The following is a 16,704-nucleotide window of genomic DNA, read 5'->3' on the forward strand; positions in this document are numbered from 1 at the left end:
TTTGGTTCTGTGGGTGCACATAGACTCTCATCAGTCTCAGCAACCTACCATATATATACATATACACAACACAGACAGCAAACACGCTCTGATAAGACAACTGTATGCTAAATGCCAACCACAAAGCAGCTGAGAACTGAGGTAAACAGAGGATCAAAAGGATCAGAGGGTACAAAATTCTGCATCTAGCAGCTGAGATACTTGTGTCATTTAGGTCTAGTGGTCATAAAAGTGTACCGTACTAAATATAACATATGGTCTGACTTTGTTGCATGATTAACTAGCAAATAAAGGCAAAAAGTCTAAAACGAAAGCCAGTGTATTTGACTTACACATTTACAGACAAATTGATGTGGTACTATTCGCCGGCTGGCCAGAAACATCACTCCAATGGGATGTTCTTGTAATTCTGTATCTGTTGTCTCTGTGAATAGGCAAATGTTTGCTTACATGGTACCCTAAAGGACTTGACAATGCAATAGACTGTCAGTACTGTGTTTGTCTGTCTGCCCTCTACTGGTAAAAAAAAATGCTTAATGCAGCTTTAAAGAGATAATTTTATTATTCATTTTCCATTAACAGTAAAGTAAAGTGATGTCTATTTTTCATTCGGCTGTGTGAATTCTCCTCCTGACCTCCCCTGTAACTGTGATTGTGTGTCTCCTCTTGTCTCTAAACCTTCTGAGTGTCTCCTCTGATGTGTTGTTGTTCATTGGTTCTTATTAACATATCACACTGACACTTCTGCTGAAGTGAAAAAGTCAATTATACACCTGAACAATTAAGAGATTACTCCTTAATATTTCTGTGCACCTTTCTTTGGGTTGTAGCAGAACATATGGTTGTTTTGTACTCTGAGGGCCTTTTCTTGCATACTGTAGGTGGTATTAGGCCTCTTCACTTGGTCACTGCTTAAAACGTGGCGTTCTTACTCTTCTCCTGTGTGGTCTGTGGTTCCATTATACAGTATTTGTGACCTAAACTCTGACCTTTCAGAGGGCCACTGCCTTTCATCTTAGAAATATAGGACTCATTGTCTTGTATGTGTTACAGCACCTGCTCACACCATTTTTTAAACAGTTTCTCATTTCTGATTTTGAAAGTTGAACAGTGCAACACTTGTATTTTATATAAATCTAAAACAACAAGCTTATACTTAATAACTTATATGTTAGTCTCTAAGGAACCACTTACAGGTACCGCTGACAGGAAAATACGTGATCAGACATCTACAAAATTCCCGTAACAGAGAACAGCAATATGCCAAAGGAGATATCTCTGAAGAGGGGGAAACAAGAAAATAATTCTCTTGCTCTCTTCACAGATATCTCCCAAGAAAGTCCGGTCATCCGAAACGCCGTTGCCCAAAGTATGACTTCCTTTTCCCTTCTGTTTTTAATCCCTCTTTCTCTCTCTTTTTTTTTTTTTTGTTTTTGGTCGCACTCACACAATCACAACCCGCTGTTTTGTTACGACATCTCTCCTCTGCTGCCTGCTGCCATGCGTTCAGGTGGAGGTGGTGTGTCAGCAGGAACAGAGAGAAACACTGAGAATGACTCCACACATGACATAACTACATTGCGCTGCCAAGTCTTTTCTTAGTCCTCATTTCCACTCTCCCTTTGTTTCATTCGCATGAGCCTCCCCAGAAAAGACAAGATTAAGTGTAGCGGCATGCTCCCATGTTTCTACCCTTGCTATGGAGCGCCATTGATGATGATGATGATGATGATGATGATAATCATAATGATGATAATGATGATGATGGGTGCTGAGATGTGAAGTGCATGTTGCCATGACAGCTGATTCTGCTTTGCTGTAGGCCACCGCTGGGTAGAAAATAAGTCATAAAGGGTTTGCATGTGTTAGAGGAACCCTTCCTACAATCCAGCTCTTGATCCCAATCTATCCCAAACTAGCCTAGTCAGACTGAGGCGGTTCCTCTCCTCTCCTCTCTTCTCCTCTCCTCTCCTCTCCTCTCCTCTCCTCTCCTCTCCTCTCCTCTCCTCTCCTCTCCTCTCCTCTCCTCTCCTCTCCTCACCTTTGTTGGCAATTTCTGGGTGCTTGTGAATGTTACATGGGGCTTGCCAAAGGTGTTAATTAACAACAAACTTAAACAGGACATTCCATATCTGTCATATCTTCTTCCTTTGAGCCATTGCTAAACTCTAGGAAACAGTTTGTAATAGACAAGGATATTTCAATTGAAAAACCATGTGATCGTTGTAACTCAGAAGTGATGAAACTCAGTAACACGAAACAAGACACTTCCCATTCTTTCCAGTTACAAACTGTCACAGTCACACACACATGATCTCCAAACTCAATTCAAATTAAAATCGTTGATCAGCACATGTGATATTAAAATGACCCAGGCTACCCTAGAAAAAAAAATACTCTTCTAAATGGAGCTCACGTTTAAGTCTTTTAGACAAATAAAAAAGCTGTGGAAAGTAGTTTAATGAATTTGGGGTCAAACTTTTCTCACTGCTCTCAGTTGCAGTGTGCATGCAAAGAATACAGACTGCCAAGTTTGTGTTTAAGTTTGTTTGTGTGCTAGTTTAAAGAAGCAAATGAAGGAAAGTCCTGCCGTTTGCTTACATTTAGTGACCATGATGACACAATTTAGGCCTCCTCTCAAAACTTGTTCTGAACTTACAAGTGTCTCTCTGTGTACTCAAAAATTACTGCCCCGATTTTTGGGTATTTAGTTGCTTCTCTGTCCTTTTTAATAGCATTTTGTCAGTCTAATGAATGTGTGTGTATGGGCATGTGTGTGTGACCCTGACTCCCAAGGTGGGCTAGGTTATTTATAGGTCTTACCCATGGCCTGATATCCTTCTCCCATGGTTGCCCTGACACTTGATTGACATAAGGTTTCCTCTGCCTGGCAGACTCCCCCAGCTCTGTCTACTAAGTGTGTGTGCCTGTATGTGTGTGTGTGTTTGTGTATGTGCGCACACACCAGGTGGGCACGGACAAAGCAGTTTCAAGTCTGGCAGACCTCCAGTGCTGTCCTCACCAAACAGTACAGAGGGACAGAGTAAAGTAAAAGGTCAACATGGTGTGTTTGTGCATATTTTCCTGTCTATGTGTGTCTGTATATGTATATTTTTGTTAGTGTGCATGCACGGAGAGCAGTTAGAGAGGTCGGCGCAGTCATCATGCAGAAATAACTACTATCTCTGCCCTCTGGCTTGTGCGCTCATCGTTTATTCACAAGGCTTGTAGCCTTGTTGTCAGACTGCTCATCTCAACTGAGCATTAGTATTGCTTAAAGCCTTGGCTCTCATCTCTATTCTCCCCCTCCTCCCTGCCCCTCCACCAGCCCTCAGCACACATGCTAATCCAGAAGTATAGGCTAACACCATGCCCTAACAGCATTTCCATGTTTTATACATTGTGCTCTTAAAGCTTTTCCAGTCTCACAATTTGAAATGTGTGGCGGTGCATGAGTAAGTGCACTATATCTACCTTCTTGCAAAACATCTTCATTTTTATGTTGCATTTCTCTTTTTGATGCCGACGTTAATGGTTCGAATGTGTGGGTATGTGTGTGTGGGTGGGTGTGTGATGCGAGGTTACATGTGTGTTAATGTGTTGTATTCATTAGCACTGCAGGGGCACTGCCATGGCTATTATTAATGGCTCATGTTGCACCTTGACTTTCACACCCTCAAATTGTCGACTCCTATGGAGCTGAGGGGTAATTTACCATGATAGTGTGTGTTTGTGTTTGTGCTTGGTTGTGCATGTGTTTGTTGGCATGCATGTACAGTGCGGTATGTGTATGTGTGTGTGTGTGTGTGTGTTCATGGGCCTGTTAATGCTATCTCCCTGTTCCTATATGTTCATGTTTCCTCAGCCGTTGTCCAATATTAGATATCTTTGTTTGTGTAAATGAGATCCAGAATGACCTGTATGTGAAAGGTGACACATGTAAAAGCAAAGACTTTTAGTTTGAGCGAATTCTTCTTGCAGTGCTTGTGTTTCTGCTGTATTTCCTGCCTCTGTTGGAGGCTTTGCTACCTCAGTTTATAGGATACTGCTTTCCTCTACTTGTGTCATTTGCATTAGTTTACATATTAAGCTTTTATGAGGTAAAGAGAAACTTACATGCATTCAACAAAAGAATAAGACTTATTTCCTCCATAACCAATATTCAGTAGTGCATAGGCCATGGGTTAGAGCCATACTAATACAAAGTGCTCAAGGAAGAAACTGCAGCAATAACATTTACATCCTTAATTCAACACCAGGCTGATCCAGTGGCAGAGGAAAGGACATTTCCTCAATGTTAGAGCATTGCCATCTCAGACAAAACCATAGTGATATACTGAGTTAAGACATGATGAGTAGCTGCAGTCAAAGTTGTTAAAGCTTAGCTTCACCTGAACACATGTATATTAAAGTAAAAAAGGGAAATGTATGTTTTCTCTGAATGCAATTTAAATACTTTGTTTTGATCTCAGGGCTACCAGAAAGCCCTCCAGGCACTGAACATCAGTGTCAGTAAGTCAGTTAGGGAGGGAGAAAAAAGAAAACGCAAAAAAACCTGAAAGAATTTCGTAAACCATCAAGATTCACCAAGACTAATTGGAAGCTTATTCCCCTAAATTCTGTAGTAGCTGTAGAAGAGCTACTGCTCACAGATTATAACTGAACCTAGTGGGATCACTGGAATAACATATGTGCATCATGTTTTAACAATCCCGTCCAGACACGTGTTAAGATGTATATAAAATACTCTACTTTGAATAATAATCTGTGTCAGATATGGTTTTTCTAGAAAAAAAAAAAATTATATTCTTAAAATCCTTAAAATGGCATTTACTCCTTCTCCCTCATTAAAAATTTCCAAAATCCAGAAATATGCAAATATTTTTAATTTAAAAAGTGGACACAAAATGTCTCCTACTTGACAGTAAAGTTCATTCTCTCATGTGCACTGGAGGCTTCAAGTTTCCACACTTGTGTAAGTTGAATATTGGACCAGTTTTGGCTTCCAAACTAATTGTGATGCTTGTAGGCCCACCCCTAAAAATCAGATTTCCAGTGAGCTCAGAGAAACTTTCGACTTTCAGCAGATGAATGTGAAAACAGGCTTCTAGTGTCAAACTCTTCACATGCATCATTCTGCACAGTGAAGCTTAAAAATCCAACTGTAGAAACAAAAAGAAAAACATATTTTTGAGTGGAAGGGGACTTTAATTCCCCTCTCTTCTTGAAATAACATGTTTCTCTTCTGGATGAAGATCAAATCCCTCCAGAATCTCCTTTGTATCTCCTGATATCTGAATTCCTCTCATTATTCCTTTAGTCTTTGACAGCAAATACAGCAGAACGCTGCCTGCATATTTTCCTAAAAATACAATGAACATCAGTACTTTGCATTGCCATCTAAGGTAGTCAGTTTCTCAAGCTTGAATTACATGTGTGCTCTTGTAACACTTACTGCATGGCTTCATCATAAAAACAATTTCAGTCTCATGCCATGTGAGTGAGAGTAGTTTAACATCTTGACTTGATGCAAAGGTTTTCTTAAGATTTCTCTGATAAAGGCAGCAAATTAAGAGATTTCACAGAGATTTGTAGTTATTAATACAGGGAAATTAAAGCTGATTTTATTCAGATTACACATTAAAAAAAAAACATCTTAGGCAGTTTTCTACCTCTTTGTGAAAGTTGAGGGCAATGGCACGAGTGATCATGTTGGTACTAAGAAATAAAAGGTGTTAGATGTTATGGTTAGGATGTTGTTTGGTGTAACTGCTGCAAAGGTTGCAGGAAGGGAACCATGTGGCAATTGAGAGTATGACATGCAGGGTGAGAACATCAGTGGTTTGCATTAGCACTACTACAGTATTTATGTATGTATTGTGGTTCAGAGCTGTAGGGGGGTGCATGCATTTATGTCAGTACATACAGTACATAATTATATTCAATAATAAAGACATAGTGCAGTGTGTGCTTCAGAGGTAAAATACAGTCAAATTCAGTCTGCCTTTTCTTCCCCTGTTTTGCAATTTCTCACATTTCCCAAAATGACTGCTGACAACCTCCAGAGTCTGTGCTTCAACTTCTTGCATCGAGCTGTGGGTTACATGTGCTGTAGGTAGTGTAGGTGGAGAGAGCTCTAGTGATATTTTAGGTAGCTGAACATCTCTGCGCTGTCAAACCGATTATAGCTGCACTCAAAATATCTCAACCTTACATCACATTAGACGAAGAAATAATGCAACACTTGCACCCAAAATTGTAAGGTGAATTGCCAATAGATGTTATTTAACAATGTTTGGATTTCGGTGGGCACTTTTATTTTTAGAACAGTACAGCATTGTGGTTATATACTGTAAAAAGTGTTTTTTGGCTTTGGTGAAAATCAAAATGTAACAGTTTGGTCTTAGATTACTTGAAATCCTTCTTTATTGCTATTAATCCATACAGTAAAAGTCATATTACAGTAAGTTAAATGACACTGAATCTTTGTATCTGGATATTGGACGTTTAGTCAGGGTCAAACAGTAGTAAGGCTGTATCAGAGTGGCTGAGACAAAGGAATGGCTCAGTAAGAATGACGGCACGTGACAATGGGCATGATGCACAGGGTGATAACTGGTACAGCACTACTGTAAATGTCAGTGGGTCAGTGATAGCACTGAACAGCCACCCACCCCCAACCCCCAACAACTCTTTGGCAGGTGACGGAGCAGGAAACCCGATCATTGGGTCGCTCAAACGGTAGTTGCTGTGGGTGCAGAGGGCTCGGATACAGCTGCAGCCAGGCCGAGGGACTTGTTATGGCAGGGGGGCAAGGAACGACAGGGATTAAGGCTGGAGCGAGCAGCAGGACTGGGGAGCTGAGAGAGGCAAGGAGGTGGCAGCTGAGACCGGAGCTCAGGCAGGTGGTAGGAGCGGTGATGACTGAGGAGGCGGTGGTGTTTAAACCCCAGGCACAGACGATTCGTAAACAGTTACAGGTAGGGTGTTCAACTGTTTCTGTTTCTGTTGAGCCAAGACTGCATGCTGGTATGCTGGCTATGCAGATTTGTCTGTGCAACAGGTCTCAGGTCTCACTGCCAGCAGTTCTCAGTGAAAACATACTGGACTAAACAGTGATGGTGCAGGTATGATTTTATCTGCTCCATTTGGTGTTTATTCTGTGGTTTCATGCTGACACAGATAGACTGTGTTTAAAACCTGTTTCTATTTTTTCTGCATTTTTAACACTGAACTGTGACATTCCAATAATTATATCTGTGCAGAGTGAATGTTGTTTTCTCATGTTTCTTGAGAGAGGGTAGGTTTGTGCTATTTAAGTGCTGCATGGCAGAGTTATTTTTGTAGCTTTGCTGGGTTTGCTGTACTTATACATATGGAAACAGAGCTAAGAGAGATAGTGTTTCTGATTGAACAGGGTCACCCAGTCCTTGCTTCAGGGGCAGAAATGCAAACGTGTTTATTGAATAGGGAGGTGGGCTATTATGGTTTTGACATGTGTAGAGAGTTGCTAATTTGAGGCGGCATTTTATTGCAGTGTGTATTAATGATGTTGGATGAGCTCCAACGCAGTGAACTCTCTAGACTGAGAATGAGTGATGTCTAGACAAGTGCTCAGATGTGGACCGGATCCAGAATCTTAAATATGTCCCCTCTTGACAAGTTGTTGTAGCCCACAAACATGTCAGATGGTCTGTCTACTCTCTGATGACGTTTTTGCCTCCTCCGGCACAGGTATAGTATATTTGCAGATACACACATACATTACAGTTTTTCTTTGCTCCAAATCTGCCAAACCGCATTTGTGCTAAAGTGCACAATGACTATGGCATTCATTCAACTTCTTAATGGACAGAATGAAAGTTGGATGCTGTGATCAATATGCGTTTAATTTCAAGTTTAATTTAAATTCAACTCAGTATGTATTACATTCCATCTTACATTGATCTAGGATTAAATTGGTCAAAGCAGAAATAGACTTGAAGGAAAATAACTCCTGATTGATGCGTGTGCAGGCACACATACACACACACACACACAAACAGATAGAGAGAGCATCTGTCTTTCTTGGCACTGAGCTGAAGTGGATGGCATTGATTTAGACCTCTCTCATTCCTTTCTCCACTCTGCTCCTCCTCCTCTGCTTTCTCACTTTGTCTTCTCTCGCGGCTGCCATTCACAGTCACACTCTGCAAATCACCTCTCACGGAGGCTTCGGAGCCACAGTCAGCAGGGGAATTTTGGCTCTCACCAACGTTCTCCATACTTTGCCAGGGCAGCTCAAAATGTCCTGGCTAACAACCATCCTTCAGTGTCTGAATGTGGGATTTTTGGAAGGACATTTAGACTGTGAATTTTAAATAGGGAATGATTGCTGCAGGAAAAATTTATTTGAGATGACTGGTGTGTCAGATATTAAAAGCTGCGAGTTAAAATGGATTGGAAGTGCTTTCCAGTTCCTTGATGAGAAACTGTAGGGTGACTTTTCAAAATCCTAATCTTCTTGAACACATTAATACTTTGTGTCCTGTGGAGTGAGTATAAATGCGCCTCTTTTTGTCCCTTCATGTGCTTATGTTGGTCTTTGCATCCTTCTGAAGTGAATCACAGCATTTAAAAATCAGCACCATCACTGAATACAAGCTGGTGTTAATATGAAATAACATGGGGTCCAAAACATTATTTACATTCTTTGCCTTTCAATCAGCAGATGCTATTTTACACTTGGTGTGAGATAATTTGATGACTGGACCTGCAGTATCCTCGTGTGGCCAAATAGTAAATTACAACTCACAGTTCAGTGTCTTACAAACCCTTCTCTTACTGTTTTTTTTTAGAGGATTAATGAATGAAAATCACTCTATGATCCATTTTTCATCATGTTAGGGGCATTATTTTAATTGTTTCATTAGTCTAATCTATGCCACTATTCTTTAGCCTTATCTATTTTATTTTGATCTACAAGACCAGAAAACTCATAACAAAAAATCATTTTCATATACTTATGAATGGGGAAGGATAATATTGTCGTTACAAAAAGTAAGGTAAAATAATTATATTTTAAAAAATGTGACATGCTAAAAATCATCCTTCAGTGGTTTAGTTTAAACTGTACATGACTGACTTGATGTGGTAAATCCAAAATGACTGTAGAATAGAAACATCACCTCTGGTATGTATGCAATATAATTTTAAACAAGCAAGCAGAATAGCTGTATGGATGGCTGTTGTTGGTGTTAGTCGGTCAGTCCACCACTTTGGTCCAGACTGAAATATCTCAATAACTATATTTTTAATTTTGAGTGAAATGCTCTACAACTATTGGGGGGATAAATTTGGTACAGTTTAGGATCCCCTCAAGATAAATTGTAATAACTTTGGTGATATTTACTTTTTTAGCACCGCCATGAGGTCAAATTTTTAATTTGTCCAGCACTTTGGTTCATGACTAAATACCTGCAAATCTTTTGACATTCCTATAAAGCCTTTAAACTACAATTTGTGTAAAGTGCTAATTAGCAAATGTTATCTTAGTTTAGCACACTAAACTAAGATGGTAAACATGGTAAACATACCTGCTAAACATCAGTATGTTAGCAATGTCATTGTAAGCATGTTAGCATGCTGATGTTAGCATTTAGCTTAAAGCACTGCCTTGCCTATGCGCAGCCTCACAGAGCTGCTAGCATGTAGCACATTTACATTGTAAAATGACAGAGGACGAGAGTATCCATGCTGTGGAAAAAGAAACAGCAAACATCTGATTTTTATACTTTCCTCAGGATCTTTACTGTTTTTCACACTCAATATTAAACTGTGATGTTAGTCAGAGTCTAAATGTGCCATATTATATTGCTATAATACATGCTATAATAATCCTAATGTCACTCCCCCATCACCTGCTCTGGTTCTAGATTATCATTATGTTGTACAGTGATGTAAACTTCATTCTCTATTTAAAATAGGCTTTCACTCTGTTTTTGATAGTGACCTTGAAGATTGTAGATGTGAGATACAGAATCAAAGTGTGTATATATATGTGTGTGAACGACAGGTGTAGAATAAAAATGAGAGGAAAAAAAGACAACAGGAGAGCAGTCTAATGAGTGGAAAAGAGAGTAGAAAGTGAGTGTTGAATGAGGATGGTAAGGGCAGCAATTTGTTGGAGGGGCCTATAACTGGCTGACAGGGCTCAGATTAATGAGTGCTGGTGTGTAATTAATCTATAGCGGACAGCTGTCTGTTTATCTGTCTGAGAGTTGACAAGAAGATAACTGAGGGACACCTAATTGATCCCCTCCCCTTCTTCTTGCTCTCTGTCTCCTCTCCTCTCTCCTCCTTTAGATCAGAAAGTTTCTCTGACAGTGACAGATTCACTTGGAAACTGCTTGAAAAAGGAAGACCATGCCAGAAACCATTCAGATCACCTAACTGATCACGCTGGCAAGAACACGGTGCTGCAGTTTATCGAGTCTACTCATCATCTTTATATTATATTTTCTAGAAATTTCTGCCAGCAGAAAATCTAAATCTGCCAATGCTTAGAGGGATGGGAAAAAAGATGAGTGTCCAGGCTTTACTGCACTAATATGCTTAAGGTCAGGGGATTTGGTCCGACTGTATGTTTGTATTTCATTATGCCTCCACCACTAATCCATTTTGCTGGAAATCATCCCTCATTCCATGCGTTGCCCGCTGTGTGACTCATGGATCCTGGAGCTTGTAGTTGAGACTCTACCCAGCTGAGGTCAAAGGTGACTGGGTCATACTGGTCTGAGCTGCCTGCTGGGGAGCTGTGGGGGTCGGATGCATAACGTCAAAGGAGAAAAGCACAGCCATAAAAACTCATCAGCTTGTGTAAGGGCCTCCACAGTCGGCCTACAGCAGAACGACACACATAAACACACACAATACATAAATCAATGCTATACAAACCATTACGTGCATACACATTAATCCCATTATACACTGTCAGAGACAGATTTTCTGTAGATGTACAGGGAATCCCCATTCCAGATAAATATTCTAATAAGATGTAAAGAGGACTACAGGAATCCACACACTAGTGTTAAGATATTTCAGTCTGGAACAAAGTGCTGGACTGACTGACAATTGGTATCAAACGCAAGGGTCAAAAGGGGCTATTTCATTTGAATAAACCCTGAAGGGGTTAAACTATTAGGTATTTCAAAAGCTAAAAGCAAAGATTTAAAAAAAAGTCTGAATAATAAGCATAATATATTCTTTCCTACCCTCATAATCATCTTGCGACCCCTCAGCTTCATCTCATGATCTTGTGTTTGGAAGCAGCGCTGCATTGTTTAATGGGGGTGAACCTACTTAAGGTCTTGTCACTGTCAATGTTTTAAATATTTTGTTACAATCAAAGACCTCGATACTTCCCTTTTCTTCATCCTTTTATGCCTAAACACAAATACGCATGCATATGTGTACAAAGACTAACCTTTGCTGTGAGGCATTGTAATCGGCTTTATCAGAATCATTTTCAAGTCAACTTTGATTATAAACCCCCAGTGCACAGCCTTTCTTCACCATGGTGAGATGATGGTTATTAGCTACTGTAACTAACAGGCAGCAGGATGGCCCGAGGAAACAGGTCAGCTCACAGCCTATTAATCATGGAAATGCTCCAAAATCCACTCCTTGAATAATCCTGTTCATGTTTGCTGAGACCTTGTCTGTAGTTCAGCTAATAACATGTCAAGAAGTCAGCGAAACTGTTTCCGTGAAATCCTCCTCTAAGTAATACAGGTGGGTCAACCTGTCAGCCTGCGCGCTGATCTGAAAGTCGTATTCGACTGGGTTTTGAGGTCAGGATTAGTCGTTCTAATTAATAACTAAGATCCAAGATATGTGCCTCAGGGAATCTTATTACCAGAAGCCTCACTGTACTCTGTCCCTTTATCAGTGAAATTAACATCCACATCATTTTATTTCCGGTCATTAAAATATATGTGCTGGTTTAGAGTTGAAATACTGAGTCAGACCAGCAGAGAGCGGCAGAGCACAAGACACCTAGAGCTTCTCTCAGTTTACTTCACACAACACACTGCTGCCATGAGACAGGTTCTCTGGCTCATTTTGACATTGCTCGACACTAAAATGTTTTGTTATTACTTTTGGTTCAGTTACATTGATGCATTCTGAACTGGCTGTCGTATAATCTTTGGGATTTAGCCCAAAACATTACAAGACTTAACTGCTGTTCTGATCGAACAATCTAATTTGAAATGACTTGATTAGTATGAACATACTGAACTCAACACAAACTTTTTTTCTTTTATATATTTGACAGTCTTATAGTCAACAAATCCCATTAAAAGACCAAAACCAACAATTAATTGATCCAAATAACACGTGTTGTCTTGTCTGTGTATCCAAAATCTGATATATCTTATTCCTCTGTACCAAAGAGGTCCATTGTTGTCCAAAAACTATTACAAACACATTAGTGAGCCCCACTGTTGCACTGGGTGACATGTTCATTTTGATGAACATGGGCACTGTTGTTTATTTTGAGTCAATCCCAGGTGCACTGTCCTGTTCATTCACTAGCACACAAAATGTGTATTAATCCACAGCTGAAAATAGTCCCCAGCAGATTCACTATTTACTCCTGTTTATTCCACGTTTGCTCAATACTACAGTGCCCAGCTGTTTTAGTAAAATACTACATAAAAACTACATATTTGTGACCAGATTTTCTTCTCCAGTATGAACTAATAGTCTTGGGGCTGTGTGCCACAAACAAGGAGGGGAAGTCAGAAAGTTTATTTCTTTTCCCACTGCCAGGTTACATTGTACATGTGAGCTACGGTTAGTGGTTAGAATCGGTATTGAGATGTCTGTGTGTGTGTTTGCATGTGAACTATACATGAAAAACTTTATATTTCCACCACAAGTAACCCTGTACGGGTTACTTGTGGTGGAAATATAAAGTTGCTTATAAAACCTGAGACATTATTCTCAATATATTAAGCTAAATACTGTTATGATACATATAATACAATGGTATATAGTAGTGAATGTACAGTGCTATTTTGACACTGATGCTGTCATGTTTTGCTATTTCTCCATCTATATTTTTGGCGGAGAATAACAAATAGATTATTATTTTAAAAAATACTGACATCTGGGAAACTTTCTCACATTGTTATCTCTTTCAGCATCGTAGCTTTATCCTAAAATATTTTATTAATAGAGCCTTGGATGATGGAGCAAAAATACCATTTTAGTTTTAGCAGTTTGCTGCATTTACCATTTCCATCCAGCAGAGAGAGCTAGAGGATAAAGACGCCCTAATCTCTGTATTTACCTAAATGGAGTGAGATTATCTCTATAAATCCACACTATACATTGTTGCTAAAGATACAAGCCCTTGTCTTGTATCATTTACATCAGAGAGGAGCCTGATACAGAGCAACGATAATACACTGAGCTATTTTTTTTATCACCATATGAATGATGGACGCTTCATTGTATACAAATAATATCTTAACTATTCATATATGTGTCACCTGTGGTAGTTGTGTTATTTGACCATTCATTAATCAGTACTGTAGGTAATGTTTGGTCCTTATCAAGACATTCAAAGGAGAGTCGTGAGTAGTCCCTTTGTCTGCTGTCTCAAGGGCTCTCTGATATTATCTTTCTCAGACGGCAGTGAATAAGCTTCTGTTCACAAATTGGTCACTGATGCAGAAGGATACTGCACTCCAGGAGCAGCAGCAAGCAGCAGTAGTAGTAGTAGTCGTAGTAGAGGTGTGTGTTGCTGACCGTGTGTGTGTGTGTGTGTGCGTGCATATAAATACCCACGCGTGCTTGTTCTCTGCAGTGTGAGTCGTGACAAAGAGATTCGCAGAGTGGAAATGGTGCCTGGGATTCAATACAAAAATAAGGAAAGCGAGATGTGGATGGAAGATGAGAAATATTGCTGTTGTAATCAGACATGTTGTCTCATTGTACTTCAGTATATCACAGCATGTCAGCAAACATGTCCCAGTCAAAAATATCATTTTTATGTGGTTGTGTTCTGGCAGGACTGAGAGTTTAGAGTGGGAGTGTTGAGTAGGCGATACTCTGCAGTGTGTGTGTGTGTGTGTGTGTCAGAGAGAAGCAGAGGGCAGAAGAGGGCAGAGAGCGGGGGTGTGGTAATGAGCTTTCATGTGTCCCCCATGAAGGGGAGGAGTTACACATCTGCCTCTGTGTGTGTGTGTATCTCTGATAGAGGGTGACACAGGAGCGGATTTTCACTCCTGTCCTATCCCACTCCCACAAAATACCCCCATCCCGTCCCAATCCCATGACAGAGTAAAAGAAAATACTCCTGTCCCATCCCAATCCCGGAAGAATGTCTCCCATCCCATCCTGTTCCTGTGCTGTGTTTTTTTTTTTTTAGGCAATGCAATGATTTTGATTTGATGTTCTTGCCATGCTTTTCTTAGATTACTTTGTGTTCTACTGCACAGTTTTTTATTCACACCACACCTGGTCAAGTGGCTCCAACCAACCAGCCACCAGAGCAGACAGGAGAGAATCAAAAAAGAGTAAAAAAAAGACAACAGAACGACTAGCATTATGCTAAAAATAAATAAAATAGCATTTATTAATATTCAAACTGCATATTTATATATAAAAACTGACTTATTGTTATTATGATTCCAGTCCGCTCCTGTTGACTTTTTTCCCGTCCTGTCACAGTCACATGATGAACAGTGAAATTGACTCCCATCCTGCGGGAGTCCCACACGAATCCCGGTGATCCACGGGATTCCCAAAAAAAATGTCAGCTTCCAATCTCTCTGTGTGTATGTATGATATACATAAGTGTTGTTGTGGAGGGCAATAAAATCCAATATCTTTAAACAATTCTTGTAGCACACTAATTTGGATAGACTCAAAATACTTCCTAAATTCAGTCATGAAAGGTTAAAATGAAGGACGAAACCTTGAGAATTTGACTAGACAGGACAGCTACTGGGTCTTCATCAGAGAACAGATTACATCAAACTGATGGTCAGCTGACTATCTGACTAACTAGCTGTTCTCCTGATGACGATCTGTTGGGTTAAAACGTGGCCTCTTTCAGTCTGCAGCTTTAAACAAATAACTCAACATTGTGTGAAATATGCTGATTGGCTGCCAAGAGATCAATAAAACTCACTTATTTGTCAGTTATATATGAAGCTACACCCAGGAGACGGTTAAATTAGCTTAGCATAAAGACTGGAAGCAGGAGGAAACAGCTAGCCTGGCTCTGTCTAAAAAAAAAGCCCAACAGCACCTTCAAAGCTCACTAATTAATACAGTATGCCTCGTTTTATTAAAAAAAAAAAACATGTATAAGTGTAAAAACTACAACAAATGAGATACAGTGTGCTAAAATTGGACAAAGCTAGCTGTTTCTCCCTGCTTAATATGAAGCTGTATGAAATGTCCAATAATTTCATATGAAGCTACAGCTTCATACCTTTTTTTATGAGAGTGCTATCCTCTAATCCTCTAATATAACTCTCAGCAATAAAGTGACAAAGCATTTCCAAAAAATGTCAAGCTTTAATACAGTGTCTGGATACTGCTGACTTATTCCAGTGAGTATTGCTTTACTGTAATAAAGAGCTAAAATCTTCATGTAAACAAAGAACAAGCAAGCTATACTAAAATGTCATCTTAAAAATGTCAATAAGAATGAGTTTAGTTTGACAGTTATTCATTTTTCAGTTAAGTCAGTACATTTTAAAATGTTTTCATGAGCCTAAGAGTCATCTAATTTCCACGATCCAGTATCAGCAAATTGTAAATGAGAAAAATTCACCTAACAAACGTGACTGCTGCTATAATTTTATAATGCGTCTGCAAAAAATTTAAAGTAAAATTTAAAGCAACAGCTTTGCAGACAAGCCATGCAGCAGAGGAGCAGAGCGGCTCCTCTGCCTCCTCCTCCTCCTCCTCCTCCTCCTCCTCCTCCTCTGGCCCCTCAGTTGTCCCGGGACCCTGCTAGCCAGTGAAGCACAGCCTCCAAACCAGGGTTCTAGCTAGGAGTCACGGGAAGGGCAAGCTCATTAATTATCTCTCCCTCTCTTCCTCTCTCCATCCTCCCATCACACCCTCCCTTCATTACCAGCAAGGTTAATCCCCCCTTATCTCCCAATGAGCCTCATTTTTCATGGCTCCCTTTCTACAACGCCTCCCTCACTCCCTCCCTCCTCACCCCTTCTCCATCCTTTCCTCCCTGTGATTCCTTTTTCTCTTTCTTCACAGCTGCAACTCAGAGTTTCTTTCTCTCTTCTACTTTGCAATCATCCCACCTAGTTTGTTTTCGGTCATTCCTTCCCCACATGCTTTATTTCTTCTGCTTCCCTTCCATCTCTCATCTGATCTTTTCCTCTCCTCTCCTCTCCTCTCCTCTCCTCTCCTCTCCTCTCCTCTCCTCTCCTCTCCTCTCCTCTCCTCTCCTCTCCTCTCCTCTCTCTTGTGCTTACCTTGAGCAGGCCATGGTGAGTAGAGAGAGTAGATCTATTACAGCTTATCACTAAAGGACAGGCCAACGATGCACGCCGGTGAAATATGGCTGCTGTCACAGCTGCCGCCGAACACGACCCGTGCACAGAGCTCGCAGAGCTGTAAGGATGGAGGGAAGAGGGGAGAAGGACAGGGGGGAGGGGGGTAAGGAAGCCAGTAGCA

At 40.3% G+C, this 16,704-nt stretch overlaps 1 protein-coding gene across 4 annotated transcripts in view; it reads left to right on the forward strand.

Moving 5' to 3' along the window:
* pak5 (p21 protein (Cdc42/Rac)-activated kinase 5) overlaps positions 1–16,704 on the forward strand; it is a 74,694-nt gene that overhangs the window by 37,025 nt on the left and 20,965 nt on the right. For 2 of the 4 annotated variants that reach the window (XM_044329376.1, XM_044329374.1), the window contains exon 3: positions 1,325–1,369. The exons of 1 other annotated variant lie outside the window; for it this stretch is intronic. In XM_044329376.1, the coding sequence (XP_044185311.1) occupies positions 1,325–1,369 (45 nt within the window). Of the gene's footprint in view, positions 1–1,324; positions 1,370–6,705; positions 6,981–16,704 lie in introns of those variants that run through there. One more of the 4 variants, XM_044329377.1, reaches the window with a different exon arrangement.

Source organism: Thunnus albacares, chromosome 16 (genome assembly GCF_914725855.1).
Source record: "Thunnus albacares chromosome 16, fThuAlb1.1, whole genome shotgun sequence".
NCBI lineage: Eukaryota > Metazoa > Chordata > Actinopteri > Scombriformes > Scombridae > Thunnus > Thunnus albacares.